The sequence below is a fragment of the Artibeus jamaicensis genome, unplaced genomic scaffold, assembly GCF_021234435.1.
Source record: "Artibeus jamaicensis isolate MK-2021 breed Jamaican fruit bat unplaced genomic scaffold, CSHL_Jam_final contig_710, whole genome shotgun sequence".
Lineage (NCBI taxonomy): Eukaryota > Metazoa > Chordata > Mammalia > Chiroptera > Phyllostomidae > Artibeus > Artibeus jamaicensis.
In genome coordinates this window covers 165,309-183,523 of record NW_026521933.1, presented here as the reverse complement: position 1 = coordinate 183,523, position 18,215 = coordinate 165,309, and the positions used below count along the sequence as shown (strand labels likewise).

Below are 18,215 nucleotides of genomic sequence, written 5' to 3'. Positions count from 1 at the left end.
AATATTTAGTCTTTACTTCCATTCCGTGATTAAATATTCTTCTTTTTGCTTTTGTGTATTTTCTGAAACAAAAAAGAAAAACAAGTCATGGATAAAGAGTTAGTAAATGTGAGGAGTCTAGCAATCAAAGTCTGAAATTCAAGAAAGGTTGAGCTTCAAAGAAAGTTGAGAGAACCCAGTTGCAGAATATTATTCTTTTCTTTCCCTTCTGGAATGTTATTCATCAGACTGTTTTATCTACATCTGATGTTTCCAGTACACTTATATTTAACAAGAATCTATAAATATGAACTGGCATAATAGCAAAATGATGCTAGCAACTTTGGTTTTAAATTGCTACAAAATGTAATAACCATTTTGTAGTTGAGGCACACTAGAACTAAAACATAAAATGTAAAATCAAGAGCTCCTACAACAAAAAACTACATCTGACTACATCCCTGCTCTTTCTGACTTCATTTTCAATTTCACTGTATATTTGTTTCAAAGACTGGAAAGAGGCAATTAATTTTTTCCCAAAGACAAACAAAAAAACAAAACAAAAACCCCTCCAAAAAAACAAACAGCTTTGCAGTGTTGAAAGGGCTCATGAAAACCCAAATCACCTAAAACAAATCTGAATGAGAATTCTTTTCTTTTTAAAGGCCTTTGCTAAACTGCCACACGAAGAATGGCTGCCTACTGCACCTGCACTGGTGTAAATGAGGCTCAGAAGTCTGAGATCTCCCCTCATTTCAAACAGAACTGCCAGGAGCATTTTATTCAAATCGTTAACAACTCATAATTCTTGCTCTTAATACAGTAAAATTAGGAAAGGCTCATTATTTTAAAATCTGGTGTATATATAAAAGTCAATGCCACCTTTAACTGAAGGTGCTTCTTAGGTATTTCCAAAAGCTCTTTGCCTTTCTACACAGCAGCATTTTCAGGAGGGGTCACAACTACCACTAAGGTCCAAGAAACAACAGCAACGACAAAAATAAACAGAGACAATTTCCTGTATTGTCACCACCACCATCACTTCCTGTCCAGTGTACTAGGTCATCCTCCTTTTACAGCAGGTTACTGTAGCAATAATCCATGCTGCAGAAATCTTCAGATACCAGGAAGTTACAAAAAGAATGAAAAACGACCACAAATAAAAGAAAAAAACTTATAATCACAACGAAGACCAAAAAGATCCTCTGCTTTGTCATTGAGAAATCAAGAAAAACTGAACTGTTTTACAACCCCAAATAAGAGACTTGCTGGAAATATCAATGCTCAGTGCTCATAACCCAAGTCAACTTATACTCATTAGATCAGTCCAAATCCTAAAGTAAAAGATTTTTTTGTTAGAGCAAGAGAGAAAACGTCATTTTAGGACAAGCTCTTGAAGATGAAAGGTGGGCGTGCCTTCAGTGAGAGAACTGCCTGCTCTCAGATTTCTTGCTGATGTGTTTGAAGATTTTGGACTTCTCGACCTTCTTGGCTTTCTGGTAGCCGAATCCACCACCGCCTCCTCTTTTTTTAAGCTTGCCTTCATTGCTGTTCACGTCTAAAGGTGCATGTTAAGGAAATCAAGCAACACAAAGATCTAATACCTTCATGGAGAACCGAGCAACATGAACACTATGGTCCCTTTACCACAACCCCTCCCTGAGCCACAGAAACATACATTAGCCTATGCAACACACTTCCAAAAAATCAGGAGTGTTTATGTTGACTGCCAACTAAAATTACCAGGAATGGTTTTAAGTCCAGTATAACAGTCATTATTTTCTCCACACAAGAAACTCAAGACAATTACTTGTAAGAGGTAAATCATCAAGCTTATAGGAACACAAAAATACTCCATGCATCAAAACAAATGACTTTCGCCTCTATTTGGGGCTAATTAAGGAATGCTTAAAAGAGTGGAGTTCTTTTTTTCATACAATTCAATATGTAGGCATTTACTCAGTGCCTACGATGAGGGTGGTAACCCAAATTTGTTTTTCTCCTTTGGCAGCTAACATGACAGTGTTATTGAACAGGCTTTACTTTAGCTGCTTCAGTTTCTTCTGTTGAAAATGTCTTAAGAAAGTACACATTATAAAGTCCAACAGAAGCAACTGGAGATACTCCTTTTGCCTTTTATCTTGAGTAGCACCAAGTTTTCTTTTGCTGCTCTTGCAACTTCCTTGTACAAATGGCTGTGAGAGGATAAAAACCCTATGAAAGGTCTGTCTCCTCTCTTCAGCTTCAGGGCATCGTGCTCCTCCACAGCCGTCACACAGTGAAGCCTGGCAACCGCCTGAGGACCTTAACACAGGGAAACTGTTACTGCTGGTAATTAGCTAGATACTAATAAAGGAAGGAGAGCAAAGGGAATTAGACATTGGGCTTAATAAACTGGGAAGCATAAGGTGGTTTGCTTTATCAGGAAACCACAGCTTCACACTCCAGGGGATTATAGCATTTCTCTGCCAAGGGACCGACACTCCTCCATTCCTGACTCTAATACCAGATTGCTGGGTGGGGTGATGAGTTGGACCATACAGGCCTCTCAGTCTGACTAGGTGCTAGCACCAACAAAAAGCCCACAAACGCTTGGGAAATTGATTGGTTCTTTTGAAAATGCACCTGGTCCATCCCAAACCCAAGCTAACATAATCCCAGGGGAACAAAGAGGCTCTCTTGCTTGGGAACCCACATTAGTTCAGTTCCTATACTCTTATCCAGGAGCATGTGACCTTGTGGGTCTAGCAGCTACTGGGCTTGAGACAGACTACGTGGGCTCCTAAGGATTGAGCTTTAATATGAAGCAGAAACTCTGGACACTAGATCTTGTTTTGGCCTTGCTGAAGACACAGTGGGACTTATCCCATGGCAGGATGGATGCAGAGGGGACACAGGGGCAGCCTTCCACAGAAATAAACGGTCTTGCCACACCACAATCTCCCTACATGGGTTCTTAGGATCTGACACAATGAAGCTTTGCATCAGTCTAAGGACCTCATACAGTGGAGCTTTGCAATTCCTCCCTCTGTGCTTTTCTCCAGATTGCACAGTGTTCTGGCTCTGTCTGCTAGTCAAATTCCTTTGTGTTTTTTAAGGCCTAAATCATAACCTGTCTTGTTTGTGTAATCCACACTCCCATAACTAATCCCTGCCTCCTTACCAGCAGTGACCAGGCTGGACACCGTTCCTCCGGTTCCCAGCCAGAGCACACATCTACCCAGTGCTAAGCCCAAATGCCTGTCAAGCTTTTGTCCCTTAATTCCTGCATGAATTCCTAACAACAAAAAGGATACTCAGATCAACAAAAGGAGGCACCTTGAAACCAAATGACAGAGCAACCTGAGGCAAATTTAAGTTATTAACATTAAAGATCTGTTTCAGAGAATGGGAATCATATGCCCGAATGTATGATTTATATGCTTCTTGGGCTGACTTATGAAGGAAGTAGTTCTTTTCAATCAATTTTTCAAGCTGAAATGGAAAGAAACATTGGTTTTAATAAGACAGCATATTTCATATATGTTAGAAAAACCACCCTACAAAAACGTTTGTCTCAATACACTTGTCCCGAGCTTTGTGATATTTGCAAAACCATGCTGTAGTAAGATTAATTGTGAAGTTCCAGCATGGCATGGTCTGAAACAACACAGAGATAGAAATGTGGCATCAGCATAGCAGGAAACCTGAATGATGAGAGTCCAAATTTGTCATTAATAAAAAAAGGAGACTTGTCCTGGCTGCTGTGGCTCAGTTGGAACATTGTCCTGTACACCAAAAGGCTGCGGGTTTGATCCCTTGTCAGGGTGCTTACAGGAGGCAACCAATCGATGTTTCGCTCTCACACTGTGTTTCTTTCCCTTCCCCCCCCCAAAAATTGATAAACATATCCTTTGGGGAGAATAAATAAATAAACAAATAAATAAATAAATGGGAAAAAGGGAGTCCAGGAGGACAATGATTGCCAATGGAACACTATAGAGGCAATGCTGGAATGAAGCTGAGACAGACAAACACAACCAAACAAACCTGAGACTGAATATCTGAAATTTTGGACCAGGAAAACTCAAATTCACTTAATGGAACCTAGAAAACAAAAGCGTGAATGTCAGTAAACTAGAATGGATCAACATTCAGATGTTTATATGATGAGATATGTGAAAAATTGACAAGCCCTATGAGCCGTTGGGAAATGATGGCGCCAGGCAGCAATGGTATCAGGGTGGTTTATCAGGCATTGAAAAGGTGACAGGACAACCTGGCCTTGGGGTTCCCCTGGCACAGACACCTGCACCCCCTTGACTCCCAATGGGAATGGAAAAGTCTCACCTTACTGCTGCAAAGCACATATAACTTATACTGAAGAATCTTCCTAAAAGGAAGGTGAGGAATTTTACAGGACGAGTCAAGGAAGCCCTTTTCTCTAAATAAGGGTTCCCCTGGTGATGAAGCAGCACAAAACTTCGTCAGGAGGCCCACTAGCTCAAAATCCATGTCAGGAGAGCTGCCCTGACCCAACGCCACCCTCTGACAGGAGTCTGTGACACCAGAGGTCACAATAACCATAGGCTCCCACAGGAAGGATTTCGGATCAGCCATCACCTGCTGGAAAACTGGAAGAGTGCCAGACCTATACTAGGTGCTGGGGTGGAGTGAGGTGGGAACAGCTACCCAGGCTATGGGATCTGCCCTCAGAGAGCTTGAAGTTTTAGGGGGAGACAGGTAAGAGGCAACATCTCAAGGAACACACCTGCTGCAGAAACATGCAGGCAGGAGTCAGTGATGCTTCTCAGAAGACAACAGCTTCCTGAAACCAGAGGCAATCTAGAGAACCAGGAAAGGGGTATTGCACAGGAAAAGTGAAAGTGTGTAGGGCAATTTCTGAGAACTACTAGTGGCTGAATGGCAGAAAATGCACTTAGCAAGACTGTGCCAGGAAAGCCAACATGAGGCAAATGACAGGGAAAAGAAGGTCTGATAAGTATTTACAACATCTAGCAACAAAGAGGCCACTTAAAATTCTAATGAACTCAGATTTGGTGGGACAGTCAGATTAGGGACAGTGGACAACAGGGTGAATGGAAAATAAATGGAGAAAACAGGAACCATTTTTCAAAATGGCAGACTGAAGAAAGGTAACAGGCAGTAGCCATACGGGAGGTAGAGGTGGCAGAATAAGTTAAGGGTTGAAGTTATTTTTCTTAGTGAAAGACTTGAGATGGTAAAGAGCTAACTGTAAGGGTGAGACTGAATGAAAAGCAAAATTGATGAATGAGGGAGAAGAAAGAAGTGAATAAATATTCCCCACTGCTTCCAGTGAGGTAAGAGGCAAAGATACTAGGAGTAAAAGATGCAGAGAAGACTGAAGGAAGGGGAGCAGGAGGCAGAGATGGAGGGAGATTTAAAGGAGTGGAGGTGGTTCCAAATGGGGTGTTGGGAACGGGGGAGGAGAGATGAAGGAGGACACAAGACGCACTGCTGACCAACCAGAGCACAAGAAATGAGGCACGTGGGTAGTTTTCTCTGTTCACATTTTTTGGTTCAGACCCACATGAAATCTCATTTACCTCTGTAACAATGGTTCTAATAACACTGCAGCAAATCATGACTCATCAGAACTTCTAGAAACAGTGCTTCAGGCTGTCTTCACTGACCAACAATACCTACACCAAGAAGAATTCGTTCCCAACTAAAGATTATCCAAGCAAAGGTCTTTACCTTGGACTGTTTCAAGTAACGAAGGAAACCCAATTCTTCAGGGCGCAAAATGAGCAAGGCATGCCCCCTTCCGTTTAGGCCTCTGGCTGTTCTTCCCACACGATGAATGTATTCCTTTAGTGGAGAAAGAAAGCTGGGTTCACACAGTGACTGCCACAGGTTGCATGTCCAGGATTTGTTTGGCACTGGACCTACGTGTGTCTGCACCTCTTTATGAGATGCTGCCCCTCCCTCAGGGCTGTTCCCAAAGTTGAGTCCATCATTCCTTCTTCACATTCCATACCTGAAGAGGTAACTGGGTGATGACTGAGGCCAAAGGAAAGCTGGGCACGTCAGTCACATGAACTCTACAATCTAATAAAGTGACCAGTAAGTATGCTTCATCCTCAAATTGGTTTTCTGAAAAATGTTTAAATGCTGACAATTTATATAATCTATTGTTTGTTGAAAATACTCAATAAACTTATTTTACTACATACACTACAGAGTCTTATGTATCTCTATAAACAAATATTATTTCTTTCTGACACCTACTGCTCTTAATAACTCATTCTAAGCACGTAATACCCCTAATTTAAGTTTCACTGAGGCCTCTCAAATTGTTTTACATACACCCTTTTGGTCCTGCAAAAGCCCTACATAGTTTCAGAACCAGAGAAATATTGCAAAGTTACTGTACAATAAAACATGACTAAGAAATAAACCTTTGAATGTCAAATGTAGTATTCCTCAGGGAAGTGGGAGAGGAAGTGTGCTCCTTAATGTAGTCATTCTGAGAAAATCCAAGGATGCCAGTTACCTTGGGATCATCTGGGGGGTCATACTGAACGATCCAGTCAACTTCGGGAATATCCAGCCCCCTGGCTGCCACGTCTGTGCACAACAATATTCCCGTATCTGCATTGCAAAACTGGAAGAATGTGGTCGTACGCTTATTTTGCTTCTGCCTTCCCTAGAATCAAACCAAAACATCTATTAGAGCTGGAAAACTGGAGGCTGTTTGGCAGAGGTCTAGATGTAGAACCCCGAAACTGTGGAGCTGTGAACCTACTTTATTTCAAGTTCACTCCCTGGTCTGTAATTTTCTCAAGTAGGTGGTGTCTCTTATTCCTTTGTGGTTCTCACCCCTCAACACCCAGCAAAGTTCCCTGCCTCCCCCACAGGATCAATCACCTAATGTTGACTGACCTATGTCTAGAGGAGAGTAACACCTGGAACCCCACAGTCTATATAACTTGGTAAGCACAACCTGTTTTTAATAAACTTCATAATCACTTACATGAATGGCCAATACAGGCAAATCTATGTAGTTCAGCAACTCATAGTGGTATTTCACGGACATACAAGATGAAAAGAAGACCATTAGTTTTTTCTTCCGGTTCTTCTTAAGGAATGTAAAGAGCAGGAGGAATCTCTTTTCAGAAGGACAAACAACATATCCCTAGATGCAGTTGAAATGAACAGACACAAAATAACCAAATGGACATTCTCAGTTGCATTAGGCAGTAATTTGCTGAATGCGCTGATAAACATTGTACACAGAATGTCATGCTCCACTTGCAGTAAAATCATGCCATCATTCTAACAAAGGACTCCTAAAATAAGGCTATTTTAAGCTCTTTTGATTCCTTTAACAGGTTTTAACCACTAGACACTAAATTTGTTCCATATTTCTGAGATTACTGGTTATCAACAGTTCTTACAACCATAACGTATTAACACCACTAACTAGAACTCTCCAATATATTGGGGGAGTGATGGGGGAAAATATATTGGGGGAGTGATGCAGAAAACTATAATTGAACAACAATAATTTAAAAAAAAGACACATCAATGATTTATATTTTGAAAGATCTTTAATAGCAAGATCTCAAGTAACCAAGCTTATGTGCGTAGTCCTAAAGATAATAAAGCTAGATGAACATACTTTTAAGAACTAAAACCAATGAGAGTTTTTAAGCTAAACTGTAACAGAAAGTATTTTATTCATCAGAGATTCTATCTGAAAATTCTGTTTTTAATCAACCTAGTTTGGATCTTTGTCACCTCATTTCCGATTTTCCACAGCTACCTGTCTGAGACCAGCTTCTCTATCTTTTAACTTACCTCTCATCTTAGAGCAAGAGATTATTAAAACAGTAAACTTTTTCTTACTACATCAATATGTGGTAGTAGCTAATAATGATTCTTACATGGCAAGTGGCATTAAGAGGCAGTAAAGACAGCTGATTAAATTATTCAGAGTTCAAGATACCTTAAGCAGGAAAGCCAGAGGAGACTCAATACCCAAGTTCACTATATTGGAATTAAAAGTTCAGTAACCCACCTGCTTTCTGGGGCATACATTAAACAATTACAAGGAAACACCAAAGGAAAAAAAATCCTTAAAATTTAAGATATTGATAGTAAGTACCTGCTCAAGGCCATCCACTGTTGCATTAGCTTTATCATCATCAACACCAACATACAATGGCTCCTTTTTCAGAGAAATCCTAGCCAGGTCTTCAACTTTTCGAGTTTGTGTGGCAGAAAATAACATGGTCTGTCTGCGTGCTGAAACAAATATACGTAAAAATACCATGAATCTTTCAGGGACTTCTTAGAACTACTCTGTAACTACAAATGCTCCTAAGTAGAACTCTCAAAACTGGGAGATGTCACATCACTACAGATATTAAATGTCATGAGCAACTTTATGTTCATTCATTTGACGACTTAGATGGAATGGACAATTTCCCTGAAAGACAAACTGCTAAAGCTCACTCAAGAAACAGAAAACCTGAACAGCCTTGCATCTACTAAAGAAATTGTACTTAAAAACTTCAAGCCCTGGCTGGCATAGCTCAGTGTATTGAGTGCGGGCCTGTGAACCACACGATCACAGTTCGATTCCCAGTCAGGGCATATGCCTGGGTTGCAGGCCAGTTCCCAGCAGGGGACTCATGAGAGGCAACCACATACTGATGTTTCTCTCCTTCTCTTTCTCTCTAAAGATAAATAAATAAAATAATAAAAAAAAAACCCCAAAACAAAAAACAACTTCATGTAAAGAAAACTCCATCCCTACTGGTTTTTAGTGGCAAATTCAAACATGTAAGGAAGAAATACTGCCAGTTCCTCACTAACTCTCCAGGACACTAAAGAGAATTTAGCTCCCAACCTATTCTTTGAAGCCTGCCATTACCCTGATACCAAAATCCAACAATTACTCATGAGCACAGATGCAAAAGTTCTAAACAAAACTTAGGCAAAGTGAATCCAGCAATATATAAAAAGGATAATTAATGCATGACCAAGTAGGGTTTATTCCAAGAATGCAGGATTGGTTGCTTTAACATTTGAAAATTAACCAATATAATTTACTATATTAACAAACTAAAGAAGAAAAAAATCAAATCATTTCAACAGACACAGAAAAAGCTTTTGACAAAATTTAACATTTATTTCTGATTTGAAAAATCTCGACTTGGGGCCAGGATGAAGGCAAAGGTAGATACACTTTGCCTCCACGCGCAACTAACGGGACAACAAACTTAAAAACAGAAAATAACCAGAGCTGCCAGAATCGAACTGTATGGAAGTCTGACAACCAAAGAGTTAAAGGAGTTAATATTCATTCAGACTGGTAGGAGGAACAGAGACAGGTAGAAGGAGGAGAGGACAGGCGGAGCAGAAAGGACAGGGGGCAATGCAGTGGCTAGAGGACCTGGTGGGGGGACTGAGGGTGGGAGGGGACTGTGGGTGCGGGGAGTGCAGGGTGGAGAGGAATAAAAGGGAGAAAAATGGGACAGCTGTAATAGCATAATCAATCAAACATATTAAAAAAAAAAAAGAAAAATCTCAGCAAACTAGAAACAGAAAGGATAACCCTCAATCTGATAAGGGGCATCTACAAAAAACAATCCACAGCTAACATTGTACTTTATGGAGAAAGAATGAATGCTTTCTTTCTCTTCTAATATCAGGAACGAGACTCCCCTGTAAAGATCAGGAATAAGACAAAGATGTCTTCAGCACTGTACTGCAGTTTTTTGCCAGTGTACTTAGGTAAGAAAAATATTAAGTGAATTTAATTCACTTTTTAAATTTGTAGATGATATGATTGCCTATGCAGAAAATCTATCAGCCAGCCTTGTTTGAAGGGTCATACTAAACAATTCAGTTGAACATAGAAATAATTACACTGCAAGACATAGGATGGATAAACTAAAATCAACTGTACATGAACATACCAAAAAACAAACAATCTGAAATTGAAAATTTAATGGATTACTTAGGGATAAAGATAATGAAAGATGTGAAAAACCCTTCCCTCTGAAAACTCTAAAAACACTGTTGAGAAGTCAAGAGGCTAATAAATGGAAAGGTACCTTATTCACGGGTTCAACTTACTCAATATTGTCTTCCACCAGTGATCTATATTCAATATACTCCCAATCTGATTTTTTAGGGAGTAGAAATTGACAAACTAATTCTAAAATTTATACAGAAATGCAAAGGACGAGACTAGCCAGGGAAATTTTGAAAAAGAACAAAGGAGTTAATGCTACCTAATTTCAAGAATTAATCGGTAGAACTGGAACTCTGTACACTGCTGATGGGGACTTAACATGGCAGAAGTTAAATACACACTAGCCAGTCTACTTCTCAGTGGGTACCCAAGAGAAAAGAAAATAGGCATCCATAAAAAAAAGCTGCAGATGAATGTGTACAACTCCTAAATCTCTAGAAAACTCATCTGTGGTGACTGAAAGCAGATTAACAGTTGCCTGGGAGAGAGCTATGTGTGTGAATAGCTGCTGGACGTAGGTAAAGGTTGTTCCTACTGAGGCTGAGAGGGATTACAAAGGTGCATGAAGACACGTTTGAGGGTTACTAGACAGATGTAATGATGGTTTCACAGGTGTAACATCAAAGTTTATCAAATTGTGTATTTAAAATATGCACAGATGTCAGTAAAGCACTAAAAAAGAAATTGTATAATGAGTACAATAATGGCCTTATTACAGATAAAAGCAATTTATAATGTTACAAGTACTATAATCAAGGTATGTATAGCTCAAATATCACACAGAAGGCAACAAGTCTCCGGCTACCTGGGAGATGTCAGATGAAGAAAAAGATGGAGGGTTGGGGTGGACAGGGATGAGACATAATGCTGTTTAACTTGCATTAAGCCTCTAAAATGGCAAAACAACTATATTAAGTTACTAGTAATTTTGATACTTTTATTGCAAACTACCTTTAAAGTTAATTGGCATAGCTACTTCACTTGCTATATTAAACTTCTTGTACTAGTATTTTTCATATAGGAACCACCCTCACCTGCTTCTAGCAACTACTTTGCAAACCACATGCAGATGCTACTACTTACTTGGCAGAAGTTTAATAATTTGCTTTAATTCTTCTTCAAACCCAACATCCAAGATGCGATCAGCCTCATCAATAACCAGACACTGTAGGTTTTTATACATAAACCCTGGAGTATTCTAACAAGACAACGGATAAAGAAACATTGTTAGCTGTCAAGGTTGTGCCACACAAGATGAGACAGGCACTACACACTAGTGTTTTCTTACCTGCATATGGTCCAGGAGACGGCCTGGTGTAGCCACAATGATGTTGATCCCGTTAGCGAGTTTCTGTGCTTCAGCGGATCTGTTACTGCCACCCATGATTAATCCGTATGTGTGAACATGGTGTGTCATTAGCTCTTTAAGAACACCAAAAGTCTGCATGGCCAGTTCCCTAGTAGGTGAGAGAATAAGAACTCCTGTTCCTAAAAAGCAAAAAATGAGATATGGTAAAAGTCAAACTGTAATTATCACCATGAGTTCATAACAGCTAAAGTAAACTTCCAGTGAGACAATGGCAGAAACAATCAGATCAAAGCCTTACCATTCCTGGGCATAAACTTTAACTTAACAATGAGTTCCACTGCAGGGATGAGAAAGGCCAGGGTTTTGCCACTGCCTGTTTTTGCAGCTGCGAGAAGATCCCTGAATATGAAAAAGGGAAAGAAGGAGGGAGACACTCAGTCTACTCATCATCAAGTACTAACTGAACAGTTAGTTACCAGCCACAATCACATAGGTTTTAGGCTCCAAGGCAGAACAGGAGTAAGAAAGACAAAGTTGCTACCTTTTCTATCACTGAAATCAAGCTCAGAAATAAGAATAGTAATACGAAACAAAAGTGAACACTTTTCTTCAAACATCAGTAAATAATTTAAAGCCTTTAATGCAGGTTGGATATGTAAACCAACACATAGTGCAAAATCAACAGAACACACTGGTACTTTCTTTCCAAACTACTAGCACTAAAAAGAGAGATACTAATGGTCAAACATCAATCAATGTTAATCGTACCTGCCTTCCAGAAGTGGTCTGACACTTTTATGTTGAATTTCAGTCATGTTTGTAAAGCCCATTTCTTTTATTGCCTTTAGTGTGTTCTCATTGACAAGATTAGATAGGGAAGCAAATGAAGTATCCTCAAAAGCTCCTAGACGGAAGACAGTTTATTATTAGCACATTTATCATTTTTATAGTTCATATAGCTGAAGTTGCCTAACTTAGTTTTGCTGATTGAAAGCATTACTGGGTTGGAGTCAAGCTTATAATAGCTTTCTCCACTAAGAATAAATCCCAACCATTTTTATGTAACATAAAATGTTTACAAAATCTAAAATAAGAAGTAAAAAACAATCAGTATAATAAAAACCAAGTGTTAAGTCAATCAAAAGAGTGGTTAAACTCATTCCCAAAAGACAACTGAATCAGACAGAGCCAACCTGCTAGGCTGAACCTGCATATCAGGTGTGTGTGTGGTTCTTCAGCAGGTGAAGCAGCAACCTGGGAGACAAAACTGCCCTGGTTGAGAACTACTGCCATAACTTTTGCAATTCTAACTATGCAGGTCTGGAGTAGGGCCTCAATATTTTAACAAAAACCCAAACCAAACAACTCAGGTAACTCCCAGACATTCTTGGTTAGGAGCAACTAATTCTAGTTTAAACTCTAGAGTTTACAGATATAGAAACAAAGGCCACAGCAGGTTAACCTGGCACAAGCTCTCCAACACTGTTAATTCCTTCCTCTCCCTTCTTTCTCAGTAATAAGCCGGTATTAAACCTCTGGTCTCCAGACTTCTGGCCAATAATTTTCCCACTACAACAGGGAATGAGCTTTAGAAAATGATAAACCAAAGGAACAAAGGATCCCAGAAGCTGTTTGTGTGCACTATTAAAATACTGTTGGGAGTAAAGGAAAAAATAGAGAAACAAATACTAAGACACAATATGGAAAATAAAATGCATCACTTAAAATATAAAAAATTTCTTTTTGGTCTTTACCAGGTCTTTTGAAGACCAGGTCTTTGGTCTTTTCCAGGTAAAAGTCACAATTAAAACTTCAAATCTTATAATCCAAAGAAGCACAGCATTTTTAAGATCTACCTGGAAAACTTTCTACACGTTACCTGTCAGTCCCAGGGGCAGGCCGGGCACTTCACTGTCCTCTTCACCATCGTCAGGCTTCTCCACATTGGTTTCTGTTTCTCCTGGAGCCTGGGCATCTTCTTCCAATTCCCCTTTGTCTTCAGTTTTTGCTTTTTTTGTATCTTTGTTTTTAAAAAACAAAACAATTTTTTTCTTGACATAAAAGTACCAAATGAGATCACAAAAATATGTATGATTTAAAAAGGTATATTTTTACTTCTTTTTTAAAAAAATTTACTTATTTTTAGAGAGTGGAGAAGGGAAGGAAAGAGAGAAAGAGAAACCTCAGTGTGTGGCTGCTTCTTGCACGCCCCATAGTGGGGACCTGGCCCACAACCCAGACATGTGCCCCAACTGGGAATTGAACCCATGACCCTTTGGTTCACAGTCCAGCACTTAATCCACTCAGCCACATCACCCAGGGCTAAAGAGGCTTGTTTTAAAAAGTTAAATACATTTTCAGTTTTAATTTGCTAATAACTTTTTTCATAATTAAAGATTTGGTTATATTTAAAAACCCAGTAGGACATCCAGATTTTCCAACAAAACCTTCTTATGTAATCATTTATAAAAAAAGAGTCTAAGCAATTTAAGTATTCTAATTGCACCAAGTTCTCTAATACTTCACTGAGGGGAAAAAAGCATATCATTAATACTTAAAAAAAAACCCAAAAACAAAACTCATAACAAGCACTAATTTTCCCTCCATGCCATTAAATGTTAAGTTTTCTATAAAAAGTTAATTTTGTTTTAAAGATGAACAGAAATACCAAAGGCTCTTCATGTCACTAAAGATAAGACTTCAAAGCAGGGGCAACAATTTACGTAACAGGGTGAGAGAAACTGGCCTGCCCCTTGATTTTAAGTGCTGTGGGAAGAAAAGGTAGGGCCTTCTGGCTTTTTACTTCTATATTCATAATTTTCATCACTCTCTTCAAAGTTTCTCTGGGTCAAATGGGTCAACCACCACCCTGGGCTTTCATCAATTTATGGTAGTTAGTGACACTGGTTAGAACAGACCTGACCCAGACCAGAACTCAGGATGCTGTAGCCCAGAACTGGCCCTTAGACTTTACTACCATCCTTCTGGGAAATAGTCAACTCTGCAGGACCCACGTGTTCAAAAGCCATGGATACCATCAGCTGGTCTGCACCACTTAATCACTTGTATTTTCCTTAAAATAGTCCTTAAAATTCTCAGCCCTGAAATTCAGTGCTTGAGAATTCACTTTCTTCATCATATTTAGAAAAGAACCCTAAAGGAACTAATAACTTTAGAACACGATGACAATTACTTTTAAATAAAAACTTCAAGGTCTTACCTTCATGCTTTTCTCTATCTTGCTTCATTTTTTATTTATGCAATTTATAACTTTTAAGTACATTTAGTCTGTGGGCAACATGAAGACAGCCGCGCATGTTTGCAAAAGTTCAAAGCTCCTTTCTAATGAAAGCTTTATTTCGGAGAGACATAAACAGAAAATTCTAACCCAGATGTTGACAAAAGTTTTGCCAAAAGGGCCAGATAATAAACATTTTAGGTTTTGCAGGCCATCTGGTCTCTGTCACCATAAAGACCAAATAAACAAATAGGTACTGCAGTGTTCCCGTAAAGCTTTTTTTAAAAAAAAAATAGGTGGAAGGCTTAATAGTTTGCTGACATCTATTCTATCTTCCCTTGGAATCTCTACTTGCTCATATCTCAATTAAAATGCCTTTCCCTTCACCTAAGTTTATTCAAATCCAATCGTTTTCCAAAAGAAAACTTCACTTCACTTCCCACTTAATACTATCCTAGCCATTATACTCACTTGGAAATTACTATTCTATTTATCCAGGCATCTCCCAACTGCCATTGTGTACACTTTGCATGCCCAAATTATTACTGATCCTCCTTTCAAAATGGAAGAAATTTATGGTAAAAAAAAAAAAAAAAGAACGGGACAAAAATATAGATAATTGAAAAGAATCATTAATGTAAAGGCCTGAGAAGGTAGATTCTACTACCAGCCTGGATTTCTTTAGTATCAACAACTTCACATGTCTTTTTGTGAAGAGGCACACCTAAAATACTAAGCCACAGTATGTTCTGTTTATCATACAAAGTCCAGCTAACAGAAGAGCGAATTTCTAAATGTCTAAGGAGATTCTTAAGCATCAGGTTTTATTTAAGGTTCTTAAGGAATGTAAAGGCATGACACATTGTTCAATATTTTGAGAAAAGTTAAATTGACCCCCCCACCACGTTTCTTTTAGCTACCAGCCTAGTTTCTGATATACTAGGGAGTACAGGGGCATCTTGCATGTCATGTGGGCACGATAATAATAGAGAAAAAAAGAATGACAGCCGAAAAATAGTTTAAACAGCTTAAACTCAGGAATGAAATACTTACCAGGCCCATGATCATCCACCATTTTTCTCTTTTTCTTCTTCTTTTTCTTCTTTGATTCTGAATTGGGAGACTGCACTGCTGCTGCTTCTCCATTGGTTAATATGGTAGATTTCTTGGCGGATATTTTAACTTTTATGTTTTCCACTTTTTCTTTAGATATGTCTCCATTTTGGGCTTCTGACAAGCCCTTATTCGTAGACTGCTTTACAGATTTTCTAACTTTTCCACTTCTTTCTGTTTCTTCAGATGTATCTCCATTTTGGGCTGCCGATAAGCCTACCCTCACAGATTGTTTTAAGGATTTTTTAACTTTTCCACTTCCCACTGTTTTTTCAGGTCTATCTCCATTTTGGGCTTCTGATAAGCCTACCTTCATAGACTGTTTTAAGGATTTTTTAACTTTTCCTACTGTTTCTTCAGACACATCTCCATTTTCAGTTTCTGAGAGGCTCACATTCCTGACCCCTGTTTAAAAACAGAAACAGAACACATTGTAATCAAGAAGTGTACTTAGAAACACTGTAATCACCACTGAGAAATTCCATGGCATCCAGAACTGAAATGATTTCGTTTTTACTTCCCTTTCATAAACACTAAATTCTCACTTAATGTCATTGACAGGTTCTTGGAACTGCAACTGATTTTACACTGGCTAATTGATGTAAATGAGAGTTAAGGTCCTAGGGCATCTTATTAATGTTATAACCAATAACACTGAACAAAGCATTATTCGAGGACCTGTTGCCTGTCATTAAAACCACTTGCAATTTTATGATGTTGCACTACAGGGCAAGTAAATTTCCTTTATGGAAAAATGCTGTAAAAGGGAAAGTTGCATCTTACTTCAGAAACCACCATCTCTATCCTTAAGAACTAAAAAGTCTGGGAGAGGAAAACTCTATGAGGTTAGCTATAAAAGATACATTTTAGTATTAGGTACTCTAATACATCTGTGACTAACAGATATATTAGAAACAACCTACCTCTTATTCACACAACTAATGCTTCTCATATAAATACAACTTCAAAACATTCACTCTCAACTTTCCTAGATGTTAGTGAACTGAAAATTGCTGAATAAACTTCACATTTGTCCCAATACTTATAAAAACTACCTGGAAATGTCTTTATGAAAGTTTCCATGTTTATTTACAGAAAAAGATAACATCATATTTTAACCACTCCTTTAAATACCAAAAAATAGTTAGTAATTGGAAATACAAAGGAATTTCAAAAACATTATTTCCGAAATCCAGATTCCCTCTCCTCCAGGACTTCTTCCGACAAATTAATCTCTCTTGAAAACCAACTGGGATAAAAGCATTAGTCCTCAAAAATTGCCTTCGTGGGTTTACATCTTATTATACAGGACTGAAAACTCTTACTCTGAACAACTTCAATACCTGTGGCTTCTCGTCAGGAAGTTAGGTAAGCAAGGTGATTCAGGTATAATTCTGTATGAATTTGGTAAAGATATAAATATGCAGAAGTCCTTAAGTAAGTTATAAACTCAAGTTGGAAGTGATGGGAAAATAGGGTTGGAGAGAGGCTTTGCATCAGACATGCGCGTGTAGCAGTTTTGAAAGTGTAAATGTGAAAGTGCAAGAGGAGTAGGGAGTGTGAGTGGACATGGACAGGAGAAGGTAACAGTGTCAGGATATTTTTGTGAAAAAAGTGACAATAAGCTTCTTTTGAAATAATACACACATCAAATATTATAGATAACGTAAAGTTTATCTCCAAGTTGCATGGAGATAAAGTTCCACACGTCTAATCGGAACTGGGTGAGAGGTGGGGACGAGATGGAACCTTAAGGTGGTGAAGGAGTTAGAATAGGAAGTAGAGGTGGAAGCGGCTGGTTAGACGATCACGACAGTTGTGAGGCCACGGACGAGTCGGTACCGGCTCAAGACAGGACTCGAGGGTGCCCCAGGCTGCCTTTTCACTCTTAACAAACACACGTGCTCGCAGGGACGCTGCCCACGCCACACCGCAGCCGCGGTGACACTCGAAGAGCCTCACGGCCATGCGTGGGCTCCCACAGCAACCGAGGCGCCGCGAAGCTTAGCGCATCTCACCCTGTAGCTTTAGGTTTCGCTGCCGCAATTTGAGGTTCCGCTTCTCGATCTTCTTGCGCAGCAGTTTCATCGGTAGATGAGACATGTCGATGGAACACCTTCAGAGCGGCGCAACAGCCTGGATTCTGGTCTCCTGAGGAGTGACGTTACTTCCTCTCCCGCAGCACACTACCACCTCGGCCAACAGCTAATACGTCACAGGAAACGCTCGTGTCCTGTGCACCGAAAAATGTGTCCCGGGTGGAAATGTTTCCGGTCTTGTGCTCCGTGTTACCCTTGACGACCGGGTTCTGTGCATCGCCCCCTGGGTCCTTGGAGGTCTGCGCCTGCGCCGGGTTCATATTGCGCCAGAGCTGGAAGAGCATCTAAGCTGTTGTGAGTCCTGGTAGGATATGAGTAATCCCACAGGAGTCCCTTAGGGAGTCTCCAGTTTAATGTTCTTACTCTCTTTGGACCTTGGACGATTGGGAAAGTTGAATTAAATCCGAGTTGTATATATCTGTTTGTGTGTTTCCAAACTTGTTTGCCCACTGTTCTTAGAAATATATT

At 39.4% G+C, this 18,215-nt stretch overlaps 1 protein-coding gene across 1 annotated transcript; it reads right to left on the bottom strand.

Moving 5' to 3' along the window:
• Positions 1 to 1,395: 1,395 nt before the first annotated feature.
• DDX18 (DEAD-box helicase 18) lies at positions 1,396 to 17,850 on the bottom strand. Its single transcript, XM_053671819.1, has 14 exons — positions 17,667 to 17,850; positions 15,589 to 16,053; positions 13,177 to 13,317; positions 12,066 to 12,201; positions 11,596 to 11,696; positions 11,277 to 11,476; positions 11,072 to 11,186; positions 8,111 to 8,250; positions 6,977 to 7,138; positions 6,497 to 6,649; positions 5,698 to 5,811; positions 4,009 to 4,065; positions 3,276 to 3,453; positions 1,396 to 1,537 (listed from the first exon to the last, which is right to left on the bottom strand). The coding sequence occupies exons 1-14, from the start codon at positions 17,749 to 17,751 to the stop codon at positions 1,398 to 1,400; spliced, it is 2,187 nt and encodes a 728-aa protein (XP_053527794.1). The 5' UTR covers positions 17,752 to 17,850; the 3' UTR covers positions 1,396 to 1,397.
• Between the last annotated feature and the right edge of the window lie 365 nt (positions 17,851 to 18,215).